We start from the raw sequence: 22,721 nt of genomic DNA on the forward strand, positions 1-22,721 counted from the left end.
GAGGTTCTCTGGCCCGGCCTGGATCCGCTGAATAAATGTGCCTTTCACCGCCTGTACCTCCAGGTCACGGATTATGGATATTTCTTATTAATTTATCACAGTTTGACATATAATATTTCAGCGTATGGATTCCCTACTGAAATGTACCAACGCATGACATTTGCACGGCACCAGACACACTGATCTGCTTTGAAGATGTGCCGCCAGAACGTATTTCATTTGTGTTTGTATTTAATGCGAAATGAAGCTCGCAAAGGGAAAACTTGAAGATGACCTTGTGGAAAAAAAAGATTCATAATTAAATTAGAGATGAATAGAGAATTATGATAAACGACTGATTATACAGATTTCAGCTCTTTTGGGAGCTTTCGCCCTCAGATCATGACAAATATTCATTTTATATACAGAAAGTTTTTTTCTCATAAAATAACACATAGTCCTGCACGTACTCCTGGTTTCAATTAGTGCATTGTGTCTCTTTTTGTGCCCGTCTTGCTAAAACAGACTTGGCATGAACAACAATGAGAGTTATTGTCTGCCAAGTGAAGCAAATCGCAATTAAGAAAACCTCTTTGGATCTTGATGATAAACGCGAGCGACCCGGCGGACTAAAAATGGCAAATTGTTGCTGAAAGTTGACGAGTTGGCATCTGGTTTTTTCGCGATTAGGTTCTGTGTTTTTGTTTGAGTAGTCGACCTTGAAATGTGACAAACTAAAGTTATTCCTGTTTCTCTTCGGGGCTCGAGAGGAAACACTTTTGACTGCGCGGAAAATAGAAAAGAGGTGAGTCACAAAAGATCCGCGGCAGGAGGAAGAATCACAGCAGCTCCACAAGGACTTCAAAACCTCCACAAACTAGATAGTCATTATGTTGTTATCACATTGTGTCGGCTGGGGTGAACGTCACAAATAAAAAAACTAAAAAAAACAACAGTCCGCTTTGTGTGGCGAAGTTAAAATGTTGTTCAATTTTAGAAAGAGCAGCACTCTGCCAGCAGAAGTGTCGGTTACTTTCCAAAGTGGCCGCCTTCCATCTGTCTAGCAGCCACTCACCGTTGGCTGTCACATTAAAAAAGGCCCTGGCACTTTGTGAAAACGCCTTAAAACTGGCCAAAATAAGGGGGTGGGATCAACTGCAATTTCCACTGTACCACGCGGCTTTTTGTTTCCAAATTGCATTAATACAAGAGCAGTTTCAAAGGCCTCGTCACGTTCTTTCTGGGTGTCTTTATGTTACACTGGATCTGCTCATCTAAGCGCATCCAAGGGGTTCCAGGTCAAACTGCACCGAGTCGTCAAAGTCACGTTTATTAAGCTGTGAGCAAGCGGCTGGGAGGCGATTTGGGGCTTCATGCAGTTACTCGCAGATCCGTCCGTCAAACGCCCTGAATTATCGGCCGGCATCGGAGGAATCGATGGCTGAAGACTCTTATTCCATCGCAAACGAGCGCAAATCCACTCAGAAAGCACAAAAGGCGCTTCTTATTACACCAGCGCTCGCCTGAGAATCAACACGGGTTTACATGTTCTTCAGCGCATGAGCCCCGCTGTGAGAGCGGCTCATGCGCGGGTACATGGCGAACGAGGAGTGTTAGCAGCTATTTCTGCAGGACTTAATGGTGCAAATGCAGACTTTTCCCAAAAAGTGCAAGCTGATCCCCCAAGCGACAAAAAAATAAAATAAAAAACTAGTGAAACGTCTGATGGCATCAGCATGGTGAGCATGTTAGCATGCCAAAGTACCGCATCCACAAAGCTGCTAGCATCGCCGTGGAATTGTTGTCTTCTCCTGTTCACGTATTCATGTAGTCGTCAATGCACATTCTTTAACTGTGTGTCTCATCGGGCAGAATGATATCAATCAGACCCCATTGTGTCGCATCGTTTTGTCAGGGACAATGTACACGCCGGCTTCCTGGAGCGCAGGAAAAGGAAATATGAGAATACATCCATCCCTGTGCACATGTTCCATTAGATGATTCGTCTTTAAAGCTTATTAATAAGAAAAGAGATCTATTCTCGCCATTATTTAAATTAAATTCCATCCCACGTTTTTTTCTTCCTCCTGATTTCACGCCGTTCTTTTGTCCCTTTTTTTTGGTTAATGCTTGAGAAAGCATAATTGCCTTTGTTTGTTTACTGCAGTTATTCACACGCACTCGAGTCCCCCCCCCCGCGAGCGGGTTTCGGTGGCGTCGGACACGCATTATTTTGATTGAAAAACCTGTTCGGCGAGGAGTACTCATCGCTGCGAGCGCTCGGAGGTGACCGCCCGGCGACAGTGACATCAATAATCTCTCCTCCAACACGCGGATGGAGATGCCCGACAAGGACAATGGACGATCCGAAAATAGGAGACGCGGATCAGAAGAATGATAACCACTTTATTATTACCCGTAAATCATCCTCTTTCAAGAAAATGGAGACTGACATCACTCAGCCACCCGTGACTTTAACGCGCAGAGGAGCGTTTCGGCGCGAAGAAGCTGCTCCTCGCGCGGGACATTTGTCGCCCCCCCCCCCGTCTCCCCGCCCTCACTTCCCCCCGTCGGCCGTCTGCTCCCTAATGAAGCCGCACTCCGTGTAACTGGAGGGAAACAAGTCGTCGGGATGGGAAGCGTTCGCATGGGGGGGGGGGGGTCGAAAGGGCAGGCCTCCTCGGCGCCGGGGATAAATACTGCCGTCACCGGTGGGAAACGCTCCATTTGTTTAAAGTGCCGTTCCCCAAGTGGAGCCCTTGTAATTGTACCGACCGTGGCATCCTCGCCGTGCACACCGGCCCCGTGGAATTTGATCGCAGCTAAAACTGTTTACCGATGTTTGCAGCCTGACATTTATCGAAAGTGGCCTTTTGGTAAAAGTCATAGATAAAGCGTGAAGGGGTTTTCTGATGAGCCCGCGGTGCTTCTCCAACCTTCTTCGTTAAAAAACCAGGGTTGTATCATTTAGTCACATCAGCCGGGGGAACAGGTGCAAACAATTACATCTGGATTTACTTAGAAACGGGCGAATCGCCGGCCGCGGCGTGCCGTCCACGGGCGTGGTGCTGTTTTGAGGTTTGGGATTGAAACCGAGGGCGCGAGATTCCCAAATAGTTGTGCCAGACGAAGGCAGCGCATCGTAGAGTCCGTGTGTTCAGGGGTGGTCGTTTAGGGAAATATCAATTACTATCGGAATGATTTCCACTGAATTTGCCACTCGGTGGGAACCACAGGTCCTTTACCCGGCCGCCCCGGGTTTTTTATTGAGAGAAAGTCTCTTTGCCGCTCGCGGTTTTAATGTGCCTCCGGTAGGCAGCCGGGAAGCAGATGGGGGAGGAAAGAAAATGCATTGAATTATTGTTAGACTTCCAGAGCGTTCAAACGCTTTGAATGTGCTGTCATGTATGAAAACACCTCAAATGAACATTATGAGCTGACTACTACAAAAAAATAAACTATTTTAACAGCATCTGCACAGACGTCATTCTTCCCCAGGTTTTCTGGTCTCTACAAGCCGTTTCCACTTAATATATTCATGGCACATGAAGTAATTACAAGAGCCCGACTCCTTAATGGGCCAGCATATCACATTTAGTAAATGTGAAAGAAATGTTAATTGTTTTGGTAATTGTACACCTGTGCACCCTGATGCCATTTCCCCTGTGGCCTTTTGCACATCTGTGAGGCTGATAACTACAGGGTTTATACATGGATATATATATATATATATATAATACTCAAAAATGTCTGATTTTGGACCAATCATCTGGGAATTATGTTTTTGAAAGCGTTGCGTTTTGCATCCCAACGTTGACTACATTAGCATGCACAAAAACGCATTTTTGTGTTATAATAATGTTATTTAGCTGACACAGAAGTCAGATAAATGGTTTAACTCCGTGTCTACGGGACATTTTTAATGATCAGTAATGCTGCTGTAGGACAACTTACGTTCACTTAATCTCAGCCGGGCTTCGCTACGCTTCACTAAATGAGTGCCTACATTTCCCAAGATGCACGGGGAGCTTAGCAGAGGCAGCCTGTATGGATTTTGTGAGTAGGTGGAGGGCGAGAGAGCGGGCGTGATACTGTAAACTCGTCTCTACAGTAAGTGCAGGAGCTGAAGGCTTCTGAGGCCGAGCTCAACGTGTCTTCAGGGTGCACTCTGCTCTATTGATTTTATTTCTTTTTTTGCCCGCGTCACGAGTCCCCTGACAAGGTTTCAGACCTCAAGAGAACTAGAATCTGTGAATCAAATCAATGTCAGATGCTTTTTTTTATGGTGGTACCTTCGCCTGCAGTCCTGTACCAACCAGAGGTGCAGATAGAGACCATCAAGCTCAACACAGACGCAGTCAAATTCAGGAAATTCAGAACGCGGTCTACTTTTATTTAACATTAGCGCGTCTTAAGCGTGTAAGAGTCGCGTGAACAGAAATCCACATCTGTTATCCCACGCATGCATCTGGATGCGGCCGGTGTGCTGGAGGCTCGCCGCAGGAGCTGCTGGTAAACAGGCGGCTTTATGTGGTGTACTCTAATTGATGGAGTGCCATGTAAAGTAGAGTTGATCATATATAGCAAAATAAAACAGACGTGAATTACCCCCCCGGAGCATCCACCCATCTGCATCACTTTCCGCGGTTAATTATAATGAAAGCCGGCCGCAGCAGGCGGTCAACGCCGGCCGACACGTGTCCAAACTAAACGGTGTGCGGAGTGTGTCGATGCCGGGGCGCTTTAATGACTCCTGCTCCACTTTGCACATCAGTGCTCCAAATGTAACACGGTTAGAGGTGTGAGGAAGGCTGAAGTCAAGCTCTTGTCCGTTAATAAAGACAACGCCGCTTTTTCATTTGAGGCCTCTGTGTGTGTGTGTGCATGTCTTTTTATTTATTTTCAGATAAAAAGATTGTCTCCAGGGCCATGGATCTCCAGAGAAAAACAATTATGCATTCAGCTCCGTGAGGATTCGTTTTGTATCATTGAACGAATCCTTGCAAGGCTCCAAATAACACTTATTTTGTTGTAGTCAAGTCTTGATTGAATGAATCGCTGACGCCTGCAAACTGGAAAATGTCCAAGCAATCAGTTCATGATAAATTAGAAGCAGAACATGTTCCAAACCTGAGAGCCAAAAACAAGCATTCGTGCACGTTTAATTACCAGCACTTAAAAAATTAGTTGCAAATCCCCTTTCTCAGAATCGTCTAACTAATAGAACATCTGCGATTCTATCACTTTACAACGTTATCTTCATCATGTCGTGCTGGTGTCCTATTATTTGAGAGGTGAGGTATTTTCAGCTGCAGAGCACGGTGAAGTGTGATATATGTCCTCGGCCTGTTTCAAGTCTTTGACACATTGCTCTGCTGGACTTGAAGAAGAAGAAGTCAAGCTGTGCTTGTATCAATGTTCATGCCAGATGGCCACGAGGGGATCAGCTGTCTCGCTCTGTGCTGCAGAGACTCAGAGGAGGACATTTACTATATACTGTGTGCACGAGCTGTGACTTGTCCACCCCTGTGACTGTTATAGTCTCAGGGTTACAATTAAGCTGTTTTATTGTTAACCGATAAAACAATGTGTCCTTTATTTAAAAAAAATATATATTTTTAAATATTTGACTTGAACTTTTGATCAATTATGAAACCACTTTGAACGTGAATAACACATCCTCGCTATAAGCATCACTCACTTTTCAGCACGGTAACTTCAAAAATGGACAAACCTTGGGAGGAGCGCCGCAGTGTAAAAGCAATTACTCTCTGAAAAGACACGATTCCTCACCCAAGATACGAGGACGTCGATGTGATTCGTAGAAGTGGTTCTGAATTTGTCCATTTTCTTTTGTTGACCTGTTACAGATTCGCGTGGGCGGCCAATATTCTTCCCGTTGGGAAACCGAAGCAGAAAGGAGCCAATGGGCGTTATTCACGAGACAATCGAGGCCCGCGGCTTCTTTACGTGATTAAACCGTGCAGTACTTACAGTAAGACAAGCGCAACGTGTCTCACTGCCCAACGCTGGCACACAAGTGAACGATATGAATCCTGAGCCATGCGATCCTCCCTTCTGCAGGGGAAAGAATGAGAAAAGCCCACCTGGATTATATAATGTGACCAACAAGGCTGCTGGTGAGGAGGAAGAGACAACACGAGGATAATGTCGTTCCTTTTACACCACTGACGATCCAACGGGGATTATAAACAACTCAAACAAGCAGTACGACTTCAAACAATAAAATACCTTATTAAAGCCCAACACGAGGCGGCCTTTGGGAAGGAAGACTTTTGATGTGCACACAATCCCTCCAGTGCTGAATATATTTAGGATCGCACCAGGAAAAAAAAGAGCAAATCAAGTCTCCTGCCTCCATTCTTCATTGTGAGGGATATCAGGAGCCAAATTCAATAACTTTAGATCACAGCCTAATCCGTCTCTGAATCATCGCGTAGTCTTTGCATAGCCTTCTCCCCTCGGCGTAATTTAACACTGTCAGACTATAAACTCATCTCCTCCGTAGAAAATGAACGGGCTCGGTTCCAAGAACACGATATCTTCTCAAAAATCCCTCAAACCACTCTGGAGCCTCGGAATTTAAACCGACTTCGGGGCGGCGTCAAAGTGATGGAAGGACCGAAATAGACGGAATTACATTTGTAGTCTGATTGGAGGTGAAATCATTTGTCTCACACCTGTAGGTTACTTGGTTTGGTAACAGGACGTAAGAAATCACGCGCTTGGGGCGAAGGAGCTGTTGCCCGTTAGTGAACTTTCATGCAGGTAGTTTGGAAATTGTATGAAAAGAGTCACTTTTACACTCGTTTGAATGGAACCAATTATGCAAAAGGAATAAAAAGGAAAGGAAATTAAAAAGAAAAAGGAGTGAAAGACAAGTTCTTTGGCCAAGTCCAATAAAAGAAAAAGTCGTTGGTTTGTCGTGTGCATAATAAAACCCTACAGTCCGCCATGAGAGGGAACAATTATTTAACACACAACATGTTCTGCACCGCTTAAGATTCACTTGTGCCCGTTGTCCCTGAAATTGCATGACGGCTTTTGGGGCGAGAGAATGAAAAGCAGCACAATTGATTCGGCCACCAGCTCTTTGCAACACAGTTATCGCGCTTCTGATTTCCACCACTCGGCCCCGTCTGATCCCGACTGGATCGAATTTCCAAAATCAGTCATGCGGCCTCAGTAATGAGGGGGTTAGCTTTGTTCATTGAAGCGACCGAATTCCAAATAGGGCAATTATGCTTTTACAGGCCTGCCTGTTCCTCAGACGGGGAGAGTGAGCTGCAAAGGTCACTTTTTGCATTCTGATTATCTTCGAGATCATTTGGTTGCCGAGCTCGGCCTTTGAATGAAATACCTTTTGAACAAATGACACGGGCCAGTTTCCCCATCTCCGACTTAGTGATCACAGTCTGTCACTCAACCTCTTTGGCTCAGACTGCTCACAAACGGATTGTCATTTATTGTTTTGGAACATAATACTGTTTTCCAGTACCCCGTGATTGACACTTGAGGTCCATTATTAGGCGACAATTAAAGCTCGAACACTTTTGCTACAATGTAATTAGTGACTATATACAATTAGATGCAAAACAGAGTCTTTTCCCCACAATGATTCAAACATGCGAGTCGAAGATTGAAATCATAATTAACGCAGCCAAGCGTACTATTGTTTTTCTATCCGCGGCCATTCAGAAGAGAAAACAAGTGCGCATTATCTCCGCGTCCTCCTGCTGCCGGGCGTGTTTGTTTTTCGCACAATGACCGAGCTCCCGGGGCGGCCGCCGCCGTGGTCTCTAAATGACGGAATGCACCTCCAAGAGGTGCAGAAGCACCGTGCAGAATCACCGACATCAGTCGGAACCCTAATTGCCGGGTGTTACTATGCACGGGTCATTTCTCCAGCGAGCAATGAGCCTCTGCACATCCCATCGCTTTTTAAGTCACAAAACATTAGCTGCAACCGCAATGTAAAAAGTGGATTTTCTTTTTAAACGGGGGGGGGGGGGGAGGGGGGGCATGACATCCGATGAATCTCGTGGAGCCGCTAACCTGATTATGTTAACGACGGCTGGTGTGATGTTTACATGTAAACATCACTGATATGGATATATAATAAATAAGAGATGCTTGTGTGTGTGTTCGCCTTGCTCCGGGAGCAAATGCCAAGCAAGCGAGGCGCAGTGGACACAGGCTGTGCTGCATGTAGGACATTTCTCCTCCCCGTGGAAATACAGCCAGTTTTAGGATTAGGGGCTGTGATTCATTACGACGGAATTTAATTACAGAGAGAGGTGGCCAATGCATCTCCCGTTTTAACATACGTCCACTGGATGGTAAATGTGGAGAGGAGAGGGGGGGGGCGTTTGCTTGTATAAAGAGAGGGTGTGCGTGTTTGTGTGCACGGGACGGGAGATATCAAAATCAACCCTCAGTGCAGTAAGGTAAAGAAATAATGCATGCAAATTGTTATTAGAGCTTCTAACGTCAATATAAATCAATCAAATGAATGCAATTAATGTTTGTCAGAGAGAAGTTAGTTTTTGTACCTCCAAAGCTCTGGCAAATCTTTATATCATTTATAAAAGTGGATATTGTTACAATGTTTATAACATACCGTCTCCAGGAAAGGACGAGATTACCATAAATACCCTTTAGTGTCTCTGACTTTGAATCTCGTGTCACTGGATCAAAATAACCGATTTGTCCGACACTCATTTGGTATTGTTAATTATTATTATTTATATATATTATATCTAATAAATACCAGCAAAACTAACGGCCTGAGTCCATCATTGCCATCATATACTTACTATTAACTTACCCTTTCATTCATAATCACTAATACACATCTTTTATTAGGATTTTCCAATTAGTAATTCCCCCCTGGATACAAGTGTGCTTCCTTGGGAATCATCAGCATTCCTTCAGTGGCATTTTCACAAGAAACCCCGATGAGGTTATACTAAGTAAGTAAGCTGGTTCCCCCACTTCACAAATCAACCTCCCTTAATCAAATTCTTCTTCTTCCCATGAAAAATGAAACCGAGTTACTCACTTTACACAGACGTCCCTGAAATTAGACCACAGCGTAAAGTGGAGAAGAATCCGATTACTGTGGAGCTTCAATGTTTGTTGGCTTGGATGGAGGTTTGATCGGCATTGACCTCGCGTCCTGTAAGCAGCACAGGGTCATACGGACGGAACCAATCCAGGAGAAAGAGACGAGCGAATTCTGTATTGCTGCAAATTTTCCTTTAAGGAAACATTCGTCTGCTGCATCAGTGTGTCTGAAAACCAATTTCAGACACACAAGAGATCAAACTGCTTTAATTTAATGCGTTTCACCAACATCTTCCTGTGCCCTTTTAATCATTTATTTTACTATAATATAAACCACACCTCTGCTTTAAACCACACGACCTCCAGGAGGAGCAAATTGCAGACGTTTAACTGGCTTTTTGGTTTTACATGAGCTGCTGTTAAGCCGCGCTTAAATTATTCACGGGAATGGAGAAGAATGCTTGAAACCCCCAAACGCACCGAACACAACAGTCTCCAGGCCTGTTATCCACGGAGAGATCTAAAAACTGAACTTCTGTGTATTTACAGTCGATACTCTCAGAGTTATTCAAGGTCAGACCTGTTGGGGACGAGGAGAATCCAATAGATCAGCACTTCAGGAAACCTCCCCATGCTCAGACAAAAAAATACTTTAAAACACAGAAAACATCAGATGAACAAAACAACCCACAATAAACCTTTGTATTTAATTCAGACGTGGTAACCAGCTACAAGACAGAATGTGTGTCTTGTTCAGTGCATCCTCCAATCGCCACAATGATGGACATTTGTCTCTACAGAGCCATAAATGAGTGCGAACACACGAGATGTAAATCACCGTGCAGGACCAACACCCCTTCTTGCAAATGATGTCTCGCCTACTTTGACTCGGTCAGGTCGATGTTTTAGCAAAACCTGTCGTAAGCGAAGGAGAAAACGCCTCCAGATGTTATGGGTCAGAGCGGCAGCAGACCCCCGTCTGCCCACTCAGGTGTTTTCACTGATCTTCTCCGGTCAGCACCCGTTGTGCTCAGAGCACATTTCGCTCCTGTGACAATTATGGCGCGTGTTGGGGCGGCGGGCCCGACGCCACCGCCATCGGCAACCCCGAACAGAACGGGTCGGCGGGCGTGTGTTGCGCGACACCTCTCGCACGGCTACGTGAATCTGACCCTTTGTGACTTTGGCAGAAATAAGCTGTGGAGCAACATTGTATTTCATTCGTTTATAGAACAACAAATAGGCTGGTGATTGGGCGCAGTTTAGGAGTTTATTTAATTGGATTTCAATCATCCATGACAAAACAGTTACAAGAACGTTTGTCTTGGCTCTCAATTATGAAGAAAAAAGGAATCGGCACAAATCTGATTCAGGCGGGCAAGTTTTGCAGAGAATGGAAATCGGACGAAGTATCTCTGAAATCTGCAGCTTTGCGTCCTTAAAAACAGAAACACGTGTAGCAACAATCACATTTCCTCCCCAAATAAACACACACACAAGGTGTTAGTGAGCTTTAGAAGGTCTGCCTCCGGAAGACGTCTCCAGTCTGCCAAGCTAAGCTAACTGGCTGCAGCGCCGCAGCCGACGCACACACACACGAGTGCTTTTGATTTGTCGTTAACGCGTCAATCAGTCACACATAAAACAATAAGGCCCGTGCAGAATGCTTCAAATGGATACAGATTCGAACAAAGCCGGTTGTGTTAAAATGGTTTGCCTATGTGCTCATGTCTGGCTTGGTGGGGTTAATGGAAGAAAATAGCTCCTAATCACACACTCAGATGAATGTGTCCAACTGTGTGAACTCAGCAAACCCTTTAATTTGTTCGTCAAAAATAGCGCTCACAAAAAAAAAAAAAAAAAAACTCCAGCATCTTGAATTTGTCATTTGCACGGCGTGGAAGAAGCATTCACAGCGATTTGTGCAGACGTGTTTACTTATATTTTCCACACAGCAAACTCGTTTGTCTTTATTGCATCGTGCGTATTGTTCGCGTCGGCCTCAGTTTACACGCTGTCTCGACTCCTGTCCTCTCCTCTGGACGTCTGTGGCAAGCCGCTCAGCTGATGTCCACTCCGGTCTCGGCCCGTACGTGTGAGAGAAAGTGTAAACAATTATACACCCCCACACCCCGCCGATAACACCACCCCTCTTGTCTACTTTACACTGCTGTTTTCATCCAGTTTGATTCCCTGGTCCCCCCCCCCCCACTGGTCTGCATGATGTCCCCTCCGTTAGCTTGAATCCCCCCCCACCCCGGCTGTGTTTGCGGCGCCGCGTGAGTGTGACTAGACGCCGCCGAGCCTGACCTTTGCAGCGGCGCCCTGTGATTCCAACCCATTTGACGGTGGGCGCCTGATAGAATGCTAATGAAGGAGCTCGCGCGGTGACACGCCACGCCGGCTCCATTGTAATTATCTGAGGGATTATCCCTTATGCCCACGATGCAAATTGTTTGATTATTAAACGGAATTACTGTCGTGCGCGACACGCGGCTCTCGCTGCCAGGTCGGAAATGACTGACGATGGCGCACTGGCGAAAAATGCGTAATCGCTTTTGCAATGAAATGTGATCAAACAGTGGCACTTGTTGCGAAGAGGAAAAAGGAAAACTCCCTCTTCCCCTATGTGAGATGAGTCATTTCCTTTGGGCACTTGACGACAAGCAACGAGAGATTCTGGTATGTTTTTTTTGTTTTTTTTCTTTCTCATGTGCAGAAGCCCTTTTGTGAGTGTGAGGCGGAATGCAGTCTGAATTATAAGGTGATATGAATCCAACCGGCTTTGAAGACATCTCTATTGATAAAGGGATATTCAGCACGAGGGCTTTGTCTGTGTGCTTGTACCTCAAAGGCAGCTCATTTTCCTCCACTCACTTGAGTTGAAATTAATCCGTGAAAAAAGTCCCACTTACTGAAGTTATTAATTAGAAGACGAGAGTTTTCCAAAGGTTAAAGCGAGGGAAGTCCCTCTATCGGGAGAACAAGGATCCCGCCGTGTGTTACAATAATCGTTTGCTTATTCGGCAGAAGCTACAGATCGGTACGTTTCAAACACTTGAAAATATTTAATCACACAAACACCCGGCAGAAAATGTTAATCACATCGTGTTTACAACAAATTTGTTAAGTGGATGAGTCGCTGCGGCGTTTTCGCTTGTTTAAATATGTTGCGTGGCCAATTTGCAGCGGGAGGATGTGCCGTTGGTTTCTTTAATGTGCGCTTCCAACGGCTCGGTGTGGCTGCGGCTGATTCCGGGCCAGTACACTTACCCGAGGCAGAGTGCCAAGGCATAATAGGACATTTGGTTGTGAAATTCCGAATCTGACAGAATGCATTAAAGCCAAGCAGACTGCCGATGCAAAGGCAGCAGACAGGCCAAAGTGATGACTTCCCATTTCCTACCAACTGGATCATATTTCCCTGCGCTTCCAGCCAAACAAATGACCAAATTGTGCAGCAACTGTGCCATTGTTTGGACACAGAGTCCCATTGTTTGTCATATTAGATACACACACACATCCGACAAAGGCAATTACTGTTCACGTCACTCTGGTGCTTTTGCTCATAATCGGCTGGATTTTAGAGGCCAGAATGAAGCTTCGGTTGCATGTTGTTGTTTTTTTTTATCTCTAGGAAGGTCGTTCTCTTAACATGGCGGGACCTTCCACGTCGCTCTCGCTGAGTGTTACGACCCCCGGTCTTGTCTGTGTTCTGTGTGTGTGATAACCCTCCTCAGGTGGAGCTAATTGTCTTCATTACTCATCCGCCCTCCCGTGATCTCCTACAGCTGGTTCCTGTTTTCCCATCCTCCAATCGCATCGTCCCATCAGCTGTATTTATGTGTTTCTGGTTGTTCAGTCCAGATCTCTCAGGCCGGGTGTAAGGTTGTGTTTGGGGTGCTCTTGTGAAATTGGTTGTACATGGTGGAGTGTTTTGGAGTATTAAAAGTGTTAATCATTTGTATTTCGTGTGTCCTTCCCAGGGAGAACGGAAAGCACTTGGGAGTGTTAGGAAAGACGCCCTGGGCATACATCACCCGTAGGGATATCTCCTGTCATACACACCAGCCATCTCCAGTTTTGTTGATGTCCCCTCAGTCGCCGCAGAGATCTCTCCCCTTTCCGCTGGGCCGCAGCGATCTCCCCTTCGCGCTGGGCCGCAGCGATCTCCCCTTCGCGCTGGGCCGCAGCGATCTCCCCTTCGCGCTGGGCCGCAGCGATCTCCCCTTCGCGCTGGGCCGCAGCGATCTCCCCTTCGCGCTGGGCCGCAGCGATCCTTCGCGCTGGGCCGCAGCGATCTCCCCTTCGCGCTGGGCCGCAGCGATCTCCCCTTCGCGCTGGGCCGCAGCGATCTCCCCTTCCCGCTGGGCCGCAGCGATCTCCCCTTCCCGCTGGGCCGCAGCGATCTCCCCTTCCCGCTGGGCCGCAGCGATCTCCCCTTCCCGCTGGGCCGCAGCGATCTCCCCTTCCCGCTGGGCCGCAGCGATCTCCCCTTCCCGCTGGGCCGCAGCGATCTCCCCTTCGCGCTGGGCCGCAGCGATCTCCCCTTCGCGCTGGGCCGCAGCGATCTCCCCTTCGCGCTGGGCCGCAGCGATCTCCCCTTCCCGCTGGGCCGCAGCGATCTCCCCTTCCCGCTGGGCCGCAGCGATCTCCCGTTCCGAGGCTCTCAGTCCCAGCCCCGACTCGGCCAGTCCCCGCTCCGAGACTCTCAGTCCCTGCCCCGAAGCCCCCAGCTATCGCGTGTTTAAGTACTGGGTTACGTTTGGTTGTTTTGTCGCAAACTGGAGGTTTGCTGTTTTTGTGGTGGGCGTGTTACGACCCCCGGTCTTGTCTGTGTTCTGTGTGTGTGATAACCCTCCTCAGGTGGAGCTAATTGTCTTCATTACTCATCCGCCCTCCCGTGATCTCCTACAGCTGGTTCCTGTTTTCCCATCCTCCAATCGCATCGTCCCATCAGCTGTATTTATGTGTTTCTGGTTGTTCAGTCCAGATCTCTCAGGCCGGGTGTAAGGTTGTGTTTGGGGTGCTCTTGTGAAATTGGTTGTACATGGTGGAGTGTTTTGGAGTATTAAAAGTGTTAATCATTTGTATTTCGTGTGTCCTTCCCAGGGAGAACGGAAAGCACTTGGGAGTGTTAGGAAAGACGCCCTGGGCATACATCACCCGTAGGGATATCTCCTGTTATACACACCAGGTTAGATCTGAGCGATCCACCCCCTGTATTTTTGGTTAGGGCGCCTTGCTCGAGCGCCAGAGTAAATAAGTGTTTTGTGTAGGACGTTGGGACAGGTAAGGGGTGGGGGTTTTTGCTAATTTCTTTGTTTTGGATCAGCTCAGCCGTCCTCCCATTTCCCTCTATTGTTTATTATTATTATTATTATTATTAATAAACTGGCACGTGCTAGCCTGTTTAAACCAAACTAGTCGGTGTTGGTGTGACTACTTGCGCCCACACCCGGTCTCTGGCCGTCTGGGGTTCTTGGCAGCGCGGTGTATGTTCCCCTCCCCTCACGGGGTGCTGTACGGGCGTAACACTGAGTCACCGGGTCAGGGTGTCCCGCCCAGACTTAATTTTTTTTGCGGCAGCGTGCCCTTGTGATACCAAACAAACACACACCATGTGACAACTACCATCTTAGGGAACAAATAATGTGACAGCCCCTCAAGCTGCCGGGCGGTCTGCTCTGCCAGCGGGGAGTAAATGAATCCCATCGCTCCTGTTTCTGAAGGGGTTGGATGGAGCTGGGGCATGAGATCAGGATGTAAAGATGTCGGCAGTGTGGCTTTTTACACGTCCTCTTTGCTGTATGACGGTATAACAGCAACAATAGATGCCCTAAGAGTAGAGATATCGATAAATGTACGAATGAACAATCAGCCAACATCTAAATACCAAACAGATGTGCACAAGCAAAGAAATACTCGAACCACCAAGTGAGATAGGGTGGATATCTGGGGACAGACAGATCTGACATGATGAAACTGTGGACGTCAGGACAAGAAATGACCTTTAGCTGAACTCCAGCAGAGGCACAAAATGCGCCCGTTTCGGTTTGCTTCCCTCCGGCGAAAAAATAGAGGAGAACAATAGGGCAGTCAAATGTATCTTAATTCCAGATGGAGACGCTAATCCGGTTCAGAGGCAGCAAGGAAATGGGCTTGTGAGAGAAGACCCGGGCAAACACATGCAGATGAGAATGATTATCCTGCAGATGAGCGGAAAGATGAAAACTAATTTAATAATAAGACCAGAAAATTCTCCACGATAACGGGGATCTGGAGAGCGATCCGGGACCCATCTGGAGCTGTCCACCTACCGGCGGTGCTGAAAGCTTCGTGCACAGAAAACCCTGGGTTGCAAACCAGCAGCTCCAGTACTACAAATAAAATACCACGTTGTTAAAATAAGGATGTTGCTCATTTGAACGTTCACTTATAGTGTGAGGGACTAAAAGACATTGCAGAAGGAACATTTTTACTTTTTGCTTTTGACAAGCTAATGTTTTCATCTGCTTCAGTAATGGACTGCCACTTGGTACCGATCAAGGTCTTCAGGTACTTTTATTCTATTGGTTACATTCTACTTTACAGTTCAGAGCTAAAAGAATGTATATTTTTCTCCACCATGTGGATCAGAGCCTGATTGAACAAAAAGGACGACCCTGCATCATTCAAAGCCGCGTGAAACCGCTCATGTAACATTGAAATGCTGCTTATCAGGGCACCAGTAATAATGAATCTAATATAATATAATCATTAGTCATCTCTAAAGTGTGGTGTCTGAATATTTCAACTTGTGTGCATACATTTTTACCAGAGGAAATGTGATCCATGACAGAGGAGCTGTGGGTCCATATTCCATGAATACATGATGAGTCATTTTGTTGCTTCATCCTCATGTTAACTAGCGCTATTTGTGACAAGCGTATTTTTCTGCCAAAACATGCATTACTTTGATCTATCTGCTGATTCCTTGGTGGAACGCCTACTGTATAGAGACACTTTTGAGTAAGATAGATGTGTTTTATTCTGCGGACTGATTACAATGCAAATCGCCCCCGTCGATGCCGCACGCCGCCCTCTAAACTAAAACCCGGGCGTTTATACGAGCGCACACTTCAGCCCGGCTGGAGGGAAAAACCACACTGTCTGCTGGTACTTCATTTGTTTAACACTTTATATAGGGCACTGGGAATATGAACGACTCTGTAAAACACTGCTGTGTCCCAGATCCTGCAGGTCATTATTCTGAGAGCTTATTGATATGTGCATCTCTGTACCGCCGCACTGAGCCCGGCGCCGGCAATAAATAAGCTGTGTGTGAACCTGTTTTATGTGCAGCGGAAGCGCGCGTTGTTGAGCCGGCGCTCGCGCCGAACCGTCGATTCGCTTACCTTGCCCACGTAGAGCGGCTCGTTTCCGGTGTACTCCTCCAATACGAAGAACTGGTTCCATACCCAGCTGCGTTTGTGCCTGTGCGGCGCCCCCCGGGGGTCGGGATCGGCGCGCGGGGACCTCTCCGCCTCCCCGGAGCCGGGATTCAGCCCCCAGCAGCCTCTCTGCCGCAGGGGACACAGGAGCGCCAGGAGAGCCAGGGCTCCGCATATGCCGGAGCAACACCACCCCATCATCTGGGCCCCCCTCCAAAAAGGAAAAAAAAAAAAAAAAAAGCAGCGAGGCCAAAAGAGGATAGAAAAATAAAATAAAATAAGTAGACAGCGAGAAACAAAATGTCAAAAGCCTGAAGGTGTTTATCCACACAGCTTCAGCAGCGACCCTGAAAGGAACGCAGGGGTTGGACCAGAGTCAAGCGCTGCCTTTTGCCGTGTTGCTCTTCCTCTTCTTCTTCTTCTTCTTTTCCCGATCGGAGACTAGAAGTGGGGTGATTCCCTCCCCTTAGGTGCCGGGGAGATGACATTAAAGCCGGGTATCGGGGTCAGGGGCGACCGGGCAGGCTTCAACTCACAGGCCCGTATAATTGGCACCTATCAGTGATAGAGGGGAGAGAGAGGGAGGAGAGGGAGGGGGGGGGGGGGGGGGGGGCAAAAGAGAGACATAGAGGAGAGAGGAGAGAAAGTACCGTCAGCATTATCGCCTCTGTGACCGCAGTCACTTTAGACAGCAGGTAATGTGCCGGCTGATGCAAACGACGCCGACGTTTTTTCACCAAAGCTGAAGAAATAAAACACTTTGCACGTACGATCGACCCGGCGTCCTTCACCTGCACGCGCGGAGGAGGAGGAGGAGAAGAATTGTTCCGAGGTCAAGGTGTTAATGAGGGTAAGACGGGAGGGGGAGGGGACGGTGATTTCACAGCGGCTGGAACAACAGCGGCTGCGTGGCATAACAATCAAACGGCGCTCAGCTGGCTCCCCATTACCCGGCCTCCGCCTCGCCAAGGTCGTCGCTTTGTCACATTTTCTTTTGTGTAAGAGCGCGGCGGCAGAGGGGGGAGGGGGGGGGGGGGGGGCACTCAAAACTAACAAGCCACATGATCTGCGCGGCGAGATTAAAAATAAATCTGAGCTGTCGGCGGGGCTCACGACGGCCCGAGCGCTCCTGACCTCTACTCCGAGTGGCCGAGCGCACGCGAGGGGGGTTGAGGGGGGGGGGGACCTGTCTCCCCGCCGCGCCGTCACGCCGTGACAGATATCCCCCCCCACCCTCTCCCACAAAATGCCGGGACATGGAGGCCTTGTCAGTCCGGGAGAAGAATCGGGCTCCTGACAGATAATGTTCTCCGTGTCACAACACATCCTGGAAGTCCCGAGCAGTTGAGCGACCACGCAGGCCTCGTGATGTCGGTCTGGTTCCAGAGTGACTTCCCTCAATATGTTGTTTTGAAAGGGGGGGGGGAGGTATGAAATACACAAACGTAATGCAACACCTCGGGAGGTTTCTGATTCGGAAAGGTCATTTTAACTTTCAGGGGGTCTTCTGAAAGCTTGACTACACATTTATTCCCCCTCCTCCCCCCCGGACGAAGAAGGCAATTGCTTCGGCATAAAGTGACCTCTTCCTTCCCACACAGATCCTTTGGTTGTCATTTGACTTCCTCTCGTATCACACAGCACATCCACAGTAGTAATTAGCCGGTGCAAATAATCAACGCGGATGTGAATACCAACAGCGTGATCTTCACCTCTGCAGAAACCTTGTTGTTTGTGAAGACCACCTGGAACGTGGAAGTTCAAATACCCATTGGAGGCATCTTCATTCAACGCCCTACCGCCCCGGCCAACTCCCTTTTCCGGTGTAGCGGCAGAAAGCACACAAACCGTCTTCTAACTTTTCCCCAGAAGCCGTAAATCTGTGGAAAACATTCACCATAATCTGCCTTTCAATGTGAACCATTAAACACTACTGTTGCAACACACGCACACACACACGCACACATTCTAAGTCCGCCTCTGCATGACGACGTGATGGTAGGGGTGGAAAGCGGAGCAGATCTGTCTGCAGGGCAGCTGTGCAGCAGGTTGAAGCGGCGGGCATTGCGGGGTCAGTCTGAGGCGGCGTGCGGGTTAATGCTCCTCATTCGCTGGAAGAGCAGATATTGCAGCAGATATTGGCTCGCTATTAAATGAGTTTTTACTGATTTGCTGTCCGGTTGATTCTTTCCAAAGTATTAAGCAATTCATGCTGCAGAGAAATCCATTTCTTCCAATACGTCTCTATTGTTCATCATTTCAAAGATCACAAGCGGCCGTCTTGTCAAATCTGACTTGAAATGAGTTCTTCTCACGTGGCGAGCGCGTTTTATGAGAATATCTTGACTGTTTTCCCCCTCTTCCTCTTCCTGTCGGCGTCAGGTGATTGACAGCAAGCAAGAGCGGGACGGAACGCGGCGTCGATGTGAAAACTCTCGACTGGCGAAGTGACAAGCGAGCAGGAATAAAGGGAAACTTTGGGAGGCCCAAAAACAAAAGAAAGCCAAACAACAAACAAATGAAGGCGAGACGTCGACCGTGATGGATTGTCTCGCTGGGCGGAAGTTGTTGTTGTTTTCACGCTGCACAGGAGTGTCAGGCAGGCCTGTACGCCTTAAAGCCTGACGAGGGACGCTGGAGCCACGGCGCAAAACGCATAGAAGAAGAAGAAGAAGATCTGGCACAAATGTTCACGTCTATTAACAAATATCTACGGGAAATGTCATATCGTGGCAGACTCCGTCCACCCTCCCTGTGGAGAAGCCGACTGATTTGTGTCAATGTGAGGACGTCGGCCCCCCCTCGCCCCCCCTCCCCACCCCCCCAGGCTCGGTTTCTCTTGCACACGGAGCTCTAATCCCGTTTGCCAGTCTCACAACGGGATTACCAGTGCCGGGGAGCTCAGTAACCAATCACACGCTTCCTCTGATCCATATTCCCCTCAATCATTCGAGTGTCTTCACCCGCGAGGCCCCCCCCTCCCCCCCTCCGGACACCCGGCACTGCCCGCTGGGGGCGCCACCTCGTTACGGCTTCGGACTCTTTGTAGGGCGGCGCTTTTGAGGTTCGCAGGAAGTCAGCCGGCTCGCGGAACCGCGACTGCTTATGTGGCAGCATGTGGGGATCTTTCAATGATGCGTCACGTTGCTGATTTCTCCTGCACCGCTCCTCTTGGTGACTGTCTGGGGGGGATGAAGGGGGGATGTGGGGGGCTCAGGCCATTTCTAATAACTCGTCTCGCATCCGTTTGAACTCCTCTCGCATCCTTCGCCAGCCGCCCGGAGGCTGACGGACACTGTGGGGCCGCACGCAGCGCCGCGTCTGTGAAGAGTTCAATAATTGGGTTTTTACAGATTAACACACATGACGGAGCTGCCTTCTCCCCTGTTGAATCGCTCCTCAGAAGATGCTTGAGTTGCACTGCGAAGAACTAGTGTGCCCCCCCCCCCCCCTCCCCTGACGGCGGTGGGGTGATTGGCGGATGGGAGGGGCAGAGGTGCAAAGAACGTATTAAAATCCTACCCAGTGGCCATGAATTGTAATTCTTGTTCCCGAGATTGAAGGACGAACAAAACCTTAATGAGATGGAACATTCTTTCAGATAATTCTCTTTAAGAAGTCATTCAATTGAGACCATGAGTGCACTGACGCAAACAAATCCCTGTGTGACCACCCAGCAACATGATATTAGGCATCATGAATGCCGCTGATGGTCTCGTAGCCACTTATACAGCACTGCAGGGCTCACAGGCAACCAACTCGGTCTGCACAGTAAGATATCGCATATCGTTTGACGCTTTTCTCTTCAAAATAGACTTTTTCTTCGTCCTTATAGGTCATCATCATTATTGATCCACGTCTTGTCCTCAGACAAGTGGGACATGTCTTCCTTTTATTCTCTGTGCAGTTATTAGTTCCACGAATTCCCTTGAAACAAGCGGAGGTATATTACCCTGAAATAGGCCAGATATTCTCATTTAGAAAATCCTTAATTATAACTTCTTCCTTTTTTTTTTTACAACCCTCGCAGTTCTTTCTCCCACTTCTCATTAAAATAAAACGATAGCAGCCCAGTTCTGCACTGCGTGACACTTTGAGAGACTCTTTGCAGCGTAAATCGGCAGGTACCCTTCCGCTCAGCCTTGTGACCTGTTTGCTTTGACCCCCCCTCAACCCTCTTCCTGTTAACCACCAATCATTGCGCATTTTCCGTCAACACACCTGCACAACGCAGAAAAAGTTGTCAGGGCGCACCTGTTTCCCGGATGGATGAGGGACATTTGTCCGATAGAAGGAAAGAAAGCAAGAAAACGCACGCGTCATTTGCGAGGATTGATCAAACATCTGAATGACTTCGGGGGGGTTTGGAGAAACAAAGCGGACGCGCGCCGGTGGCTGAGGGTTAGGGGTTAGCGCACGATAGGAATCAACCAACAGTGAGACGGACCGCCGCAGGAAACCTGTGTCCGCGGAATACTAATCACCGACGGGACAAAGACGCACGGAATGCATAAGTAGACCATAAATTAAACTCAGATGCATTATGGGAATGTAAAAAAAAAAAAGAAAAGCAGAACAAAAATAAGTCGACACATGATCGGAACCGTGTGAAATCCTTTGCCGTTACTCACCAACAGAAGGTGGAGCAACTTCGCCGCGGCGCACAGATGGCGCGTGGAGCTAAAAGTTGTGCGGTTCTCTCCTCTCCTTCCCGTCTCCGCGCAGCGCGCAGAAGAACGCGGCCTATGTGGAAATGCGCAGTTTAAAAGTTGCCATGGTGAAAATAGTCCCGGTGGCAGGGCAGGGCTGCTGGGGAGCGGCGACTGGATCGCGCGTAAATGCTTCCCTTCGGAGAGAGGGGCCAGACTTGCCTCATCCCTCCCTCACTCTCACTCTCTCACTCTCTCCCTTTCCCTCCCTCCCTCCTCCTCTCTCTCTTATTCTGCGCAGTGCCGCCTCTGTGCGGGGAACCCCAGCTGCAGGGTTCGGGCATGTATCTGTCTACCCGGGGACGCGCAGCAGCGAGGAGAGAGTCGGCCACGCTGGAAAAGCTCTCGTCTTGAGTTAAATCCTCTCTGACTGGAGTGGAGGGAGCATATCGAAATAGTTTGACCGGAATAAGTTGCCACAAGGAGGGAGTCGGGGACGCACGCGGCGTTCTGGCAGAGACGACGTGGCTCCGAATTCTCCAAACCTGCCGGGTTGTTGGCGGCAGATGGCACGCGTTCTGATGCGCGGTTGCCTGGATGGTGGAAAAAAACCAATGCAACATTCGTGACAGCTTCCGCCAATGAGAAGAACTGACACCCCCCCCCCCCCCCCCCCATCCGCCACCCGCGCGCACGCACACACACACACCGCTCCTTCACTTTGTGAGAGGGAATTAAATCCTGCACATCGCGTTTCAAATTATATTACATTTTGATGAGAAAGAACATAATTGTCCCTCATTTCCCCCGCATAATACACACTCGCCGAATGAACTTTTTGCATGCGCACATTTTTAAGTGCATTTCCATGAAGATGTCTGAGGCAGACATTTGGATTTTGGTCCAATTAGAAGCAAACTGAGCTCCAGCGGTGGAAGAAGAATGCAGCAGTATCCTGCAGAAACTACAGCACCTCTGAGCTCACGGACCTTTGAAACCAAAACAGCATTAGTTACAGTCCTAATTATCCTGCGCCGGTGTCTCCAATTAACAACACAGATATTTGCACAGACTGCAGCGGCGCTCCCCCTGTAAACAGTCTGAACTCTCATTTTGACATTGCATTTAAACATTATTTACACCTTTTGTCACATGAATAAACATTGCATTTCACTTTAAACAGAACCCCCGATGACTATTCATCAGAGCATTCTGCTCCTTTTCTATAGAGACAGAATACATTAAAACCGAGCGGCTCCTTCTGTCACTTAAGAAAAGGAGCACTGAACCAAACTAATAGAAAGAGCAGCCTCTGTCTGTCATACCTGGAAGAGCAGTTAGCAAAAGATGAAATGAGACACAGGGGACAATGGACAGGCATGAGATACAGTGCAATGGGGGGTGGGGGGGAGTGAGTGAGGGAGGGGCAAGGAGGAAGAATGATGTTGTTGGCAAAGGGAAAGTAAAAAGGAGCATAATGCCAAGGAGATAAAAGTGGGAAAGGCTCTCAATAAGAATCCAAAGCGAGACGGAGTGCAGAGTTAGAGTGGGTGTGTGATGATAGAGGCAGAGG

At 48.2% G+C, this 22,721-nt stretch overlaps 1 protein-coding gene across 1 annotated transcript in view; it reads right to left on the minus strand.

Annotated features, from left to right (window-relative positions):
* Positions 1 to 21,813, minus strand: part of LOC120811895 (cadherin-7) — a 64,453-nt gene extending 42,640 nt beyond the window's left edge. The window contains exons 1-2 of the mRNA XM_040167635.2: positions 21,131 to 21,813; positions 16,464 to 17,054 (exon numbers count right to left, since the gene is read on the minus strand). Coding sequence (XP_040023569.1) covers positions 16,464 to 16,700 — 237 coding nt within the window. The 5' untranslated portion in view covers positions 16,701 to 17,054; positions 21,131 to 21,813. The remainder of the gene's footprint in view (positions 1 to 16,463; positions 17,055 to 21,130) is intronic.
* Between the last annotated feature and the right edge of the window lie 908 nt (positions 21,814 to 22,721).

The sequence above is a fragment of the Gasterosteus aculeatus genome, chromosome 21 (genome assembly GCF_964276395.1).
Source record: "Gasterosteus aculeatus chromosome 21, fGasAcu3.hap1.1, whole genome shotgun sequence".
Taxonomy (NCBI): Eukaryota; Metazoa; Chordata; class Actinopteri; order Perciformes; family Gasterosteidae; genus Gasterosteus; species Gasterosteus aculeatus.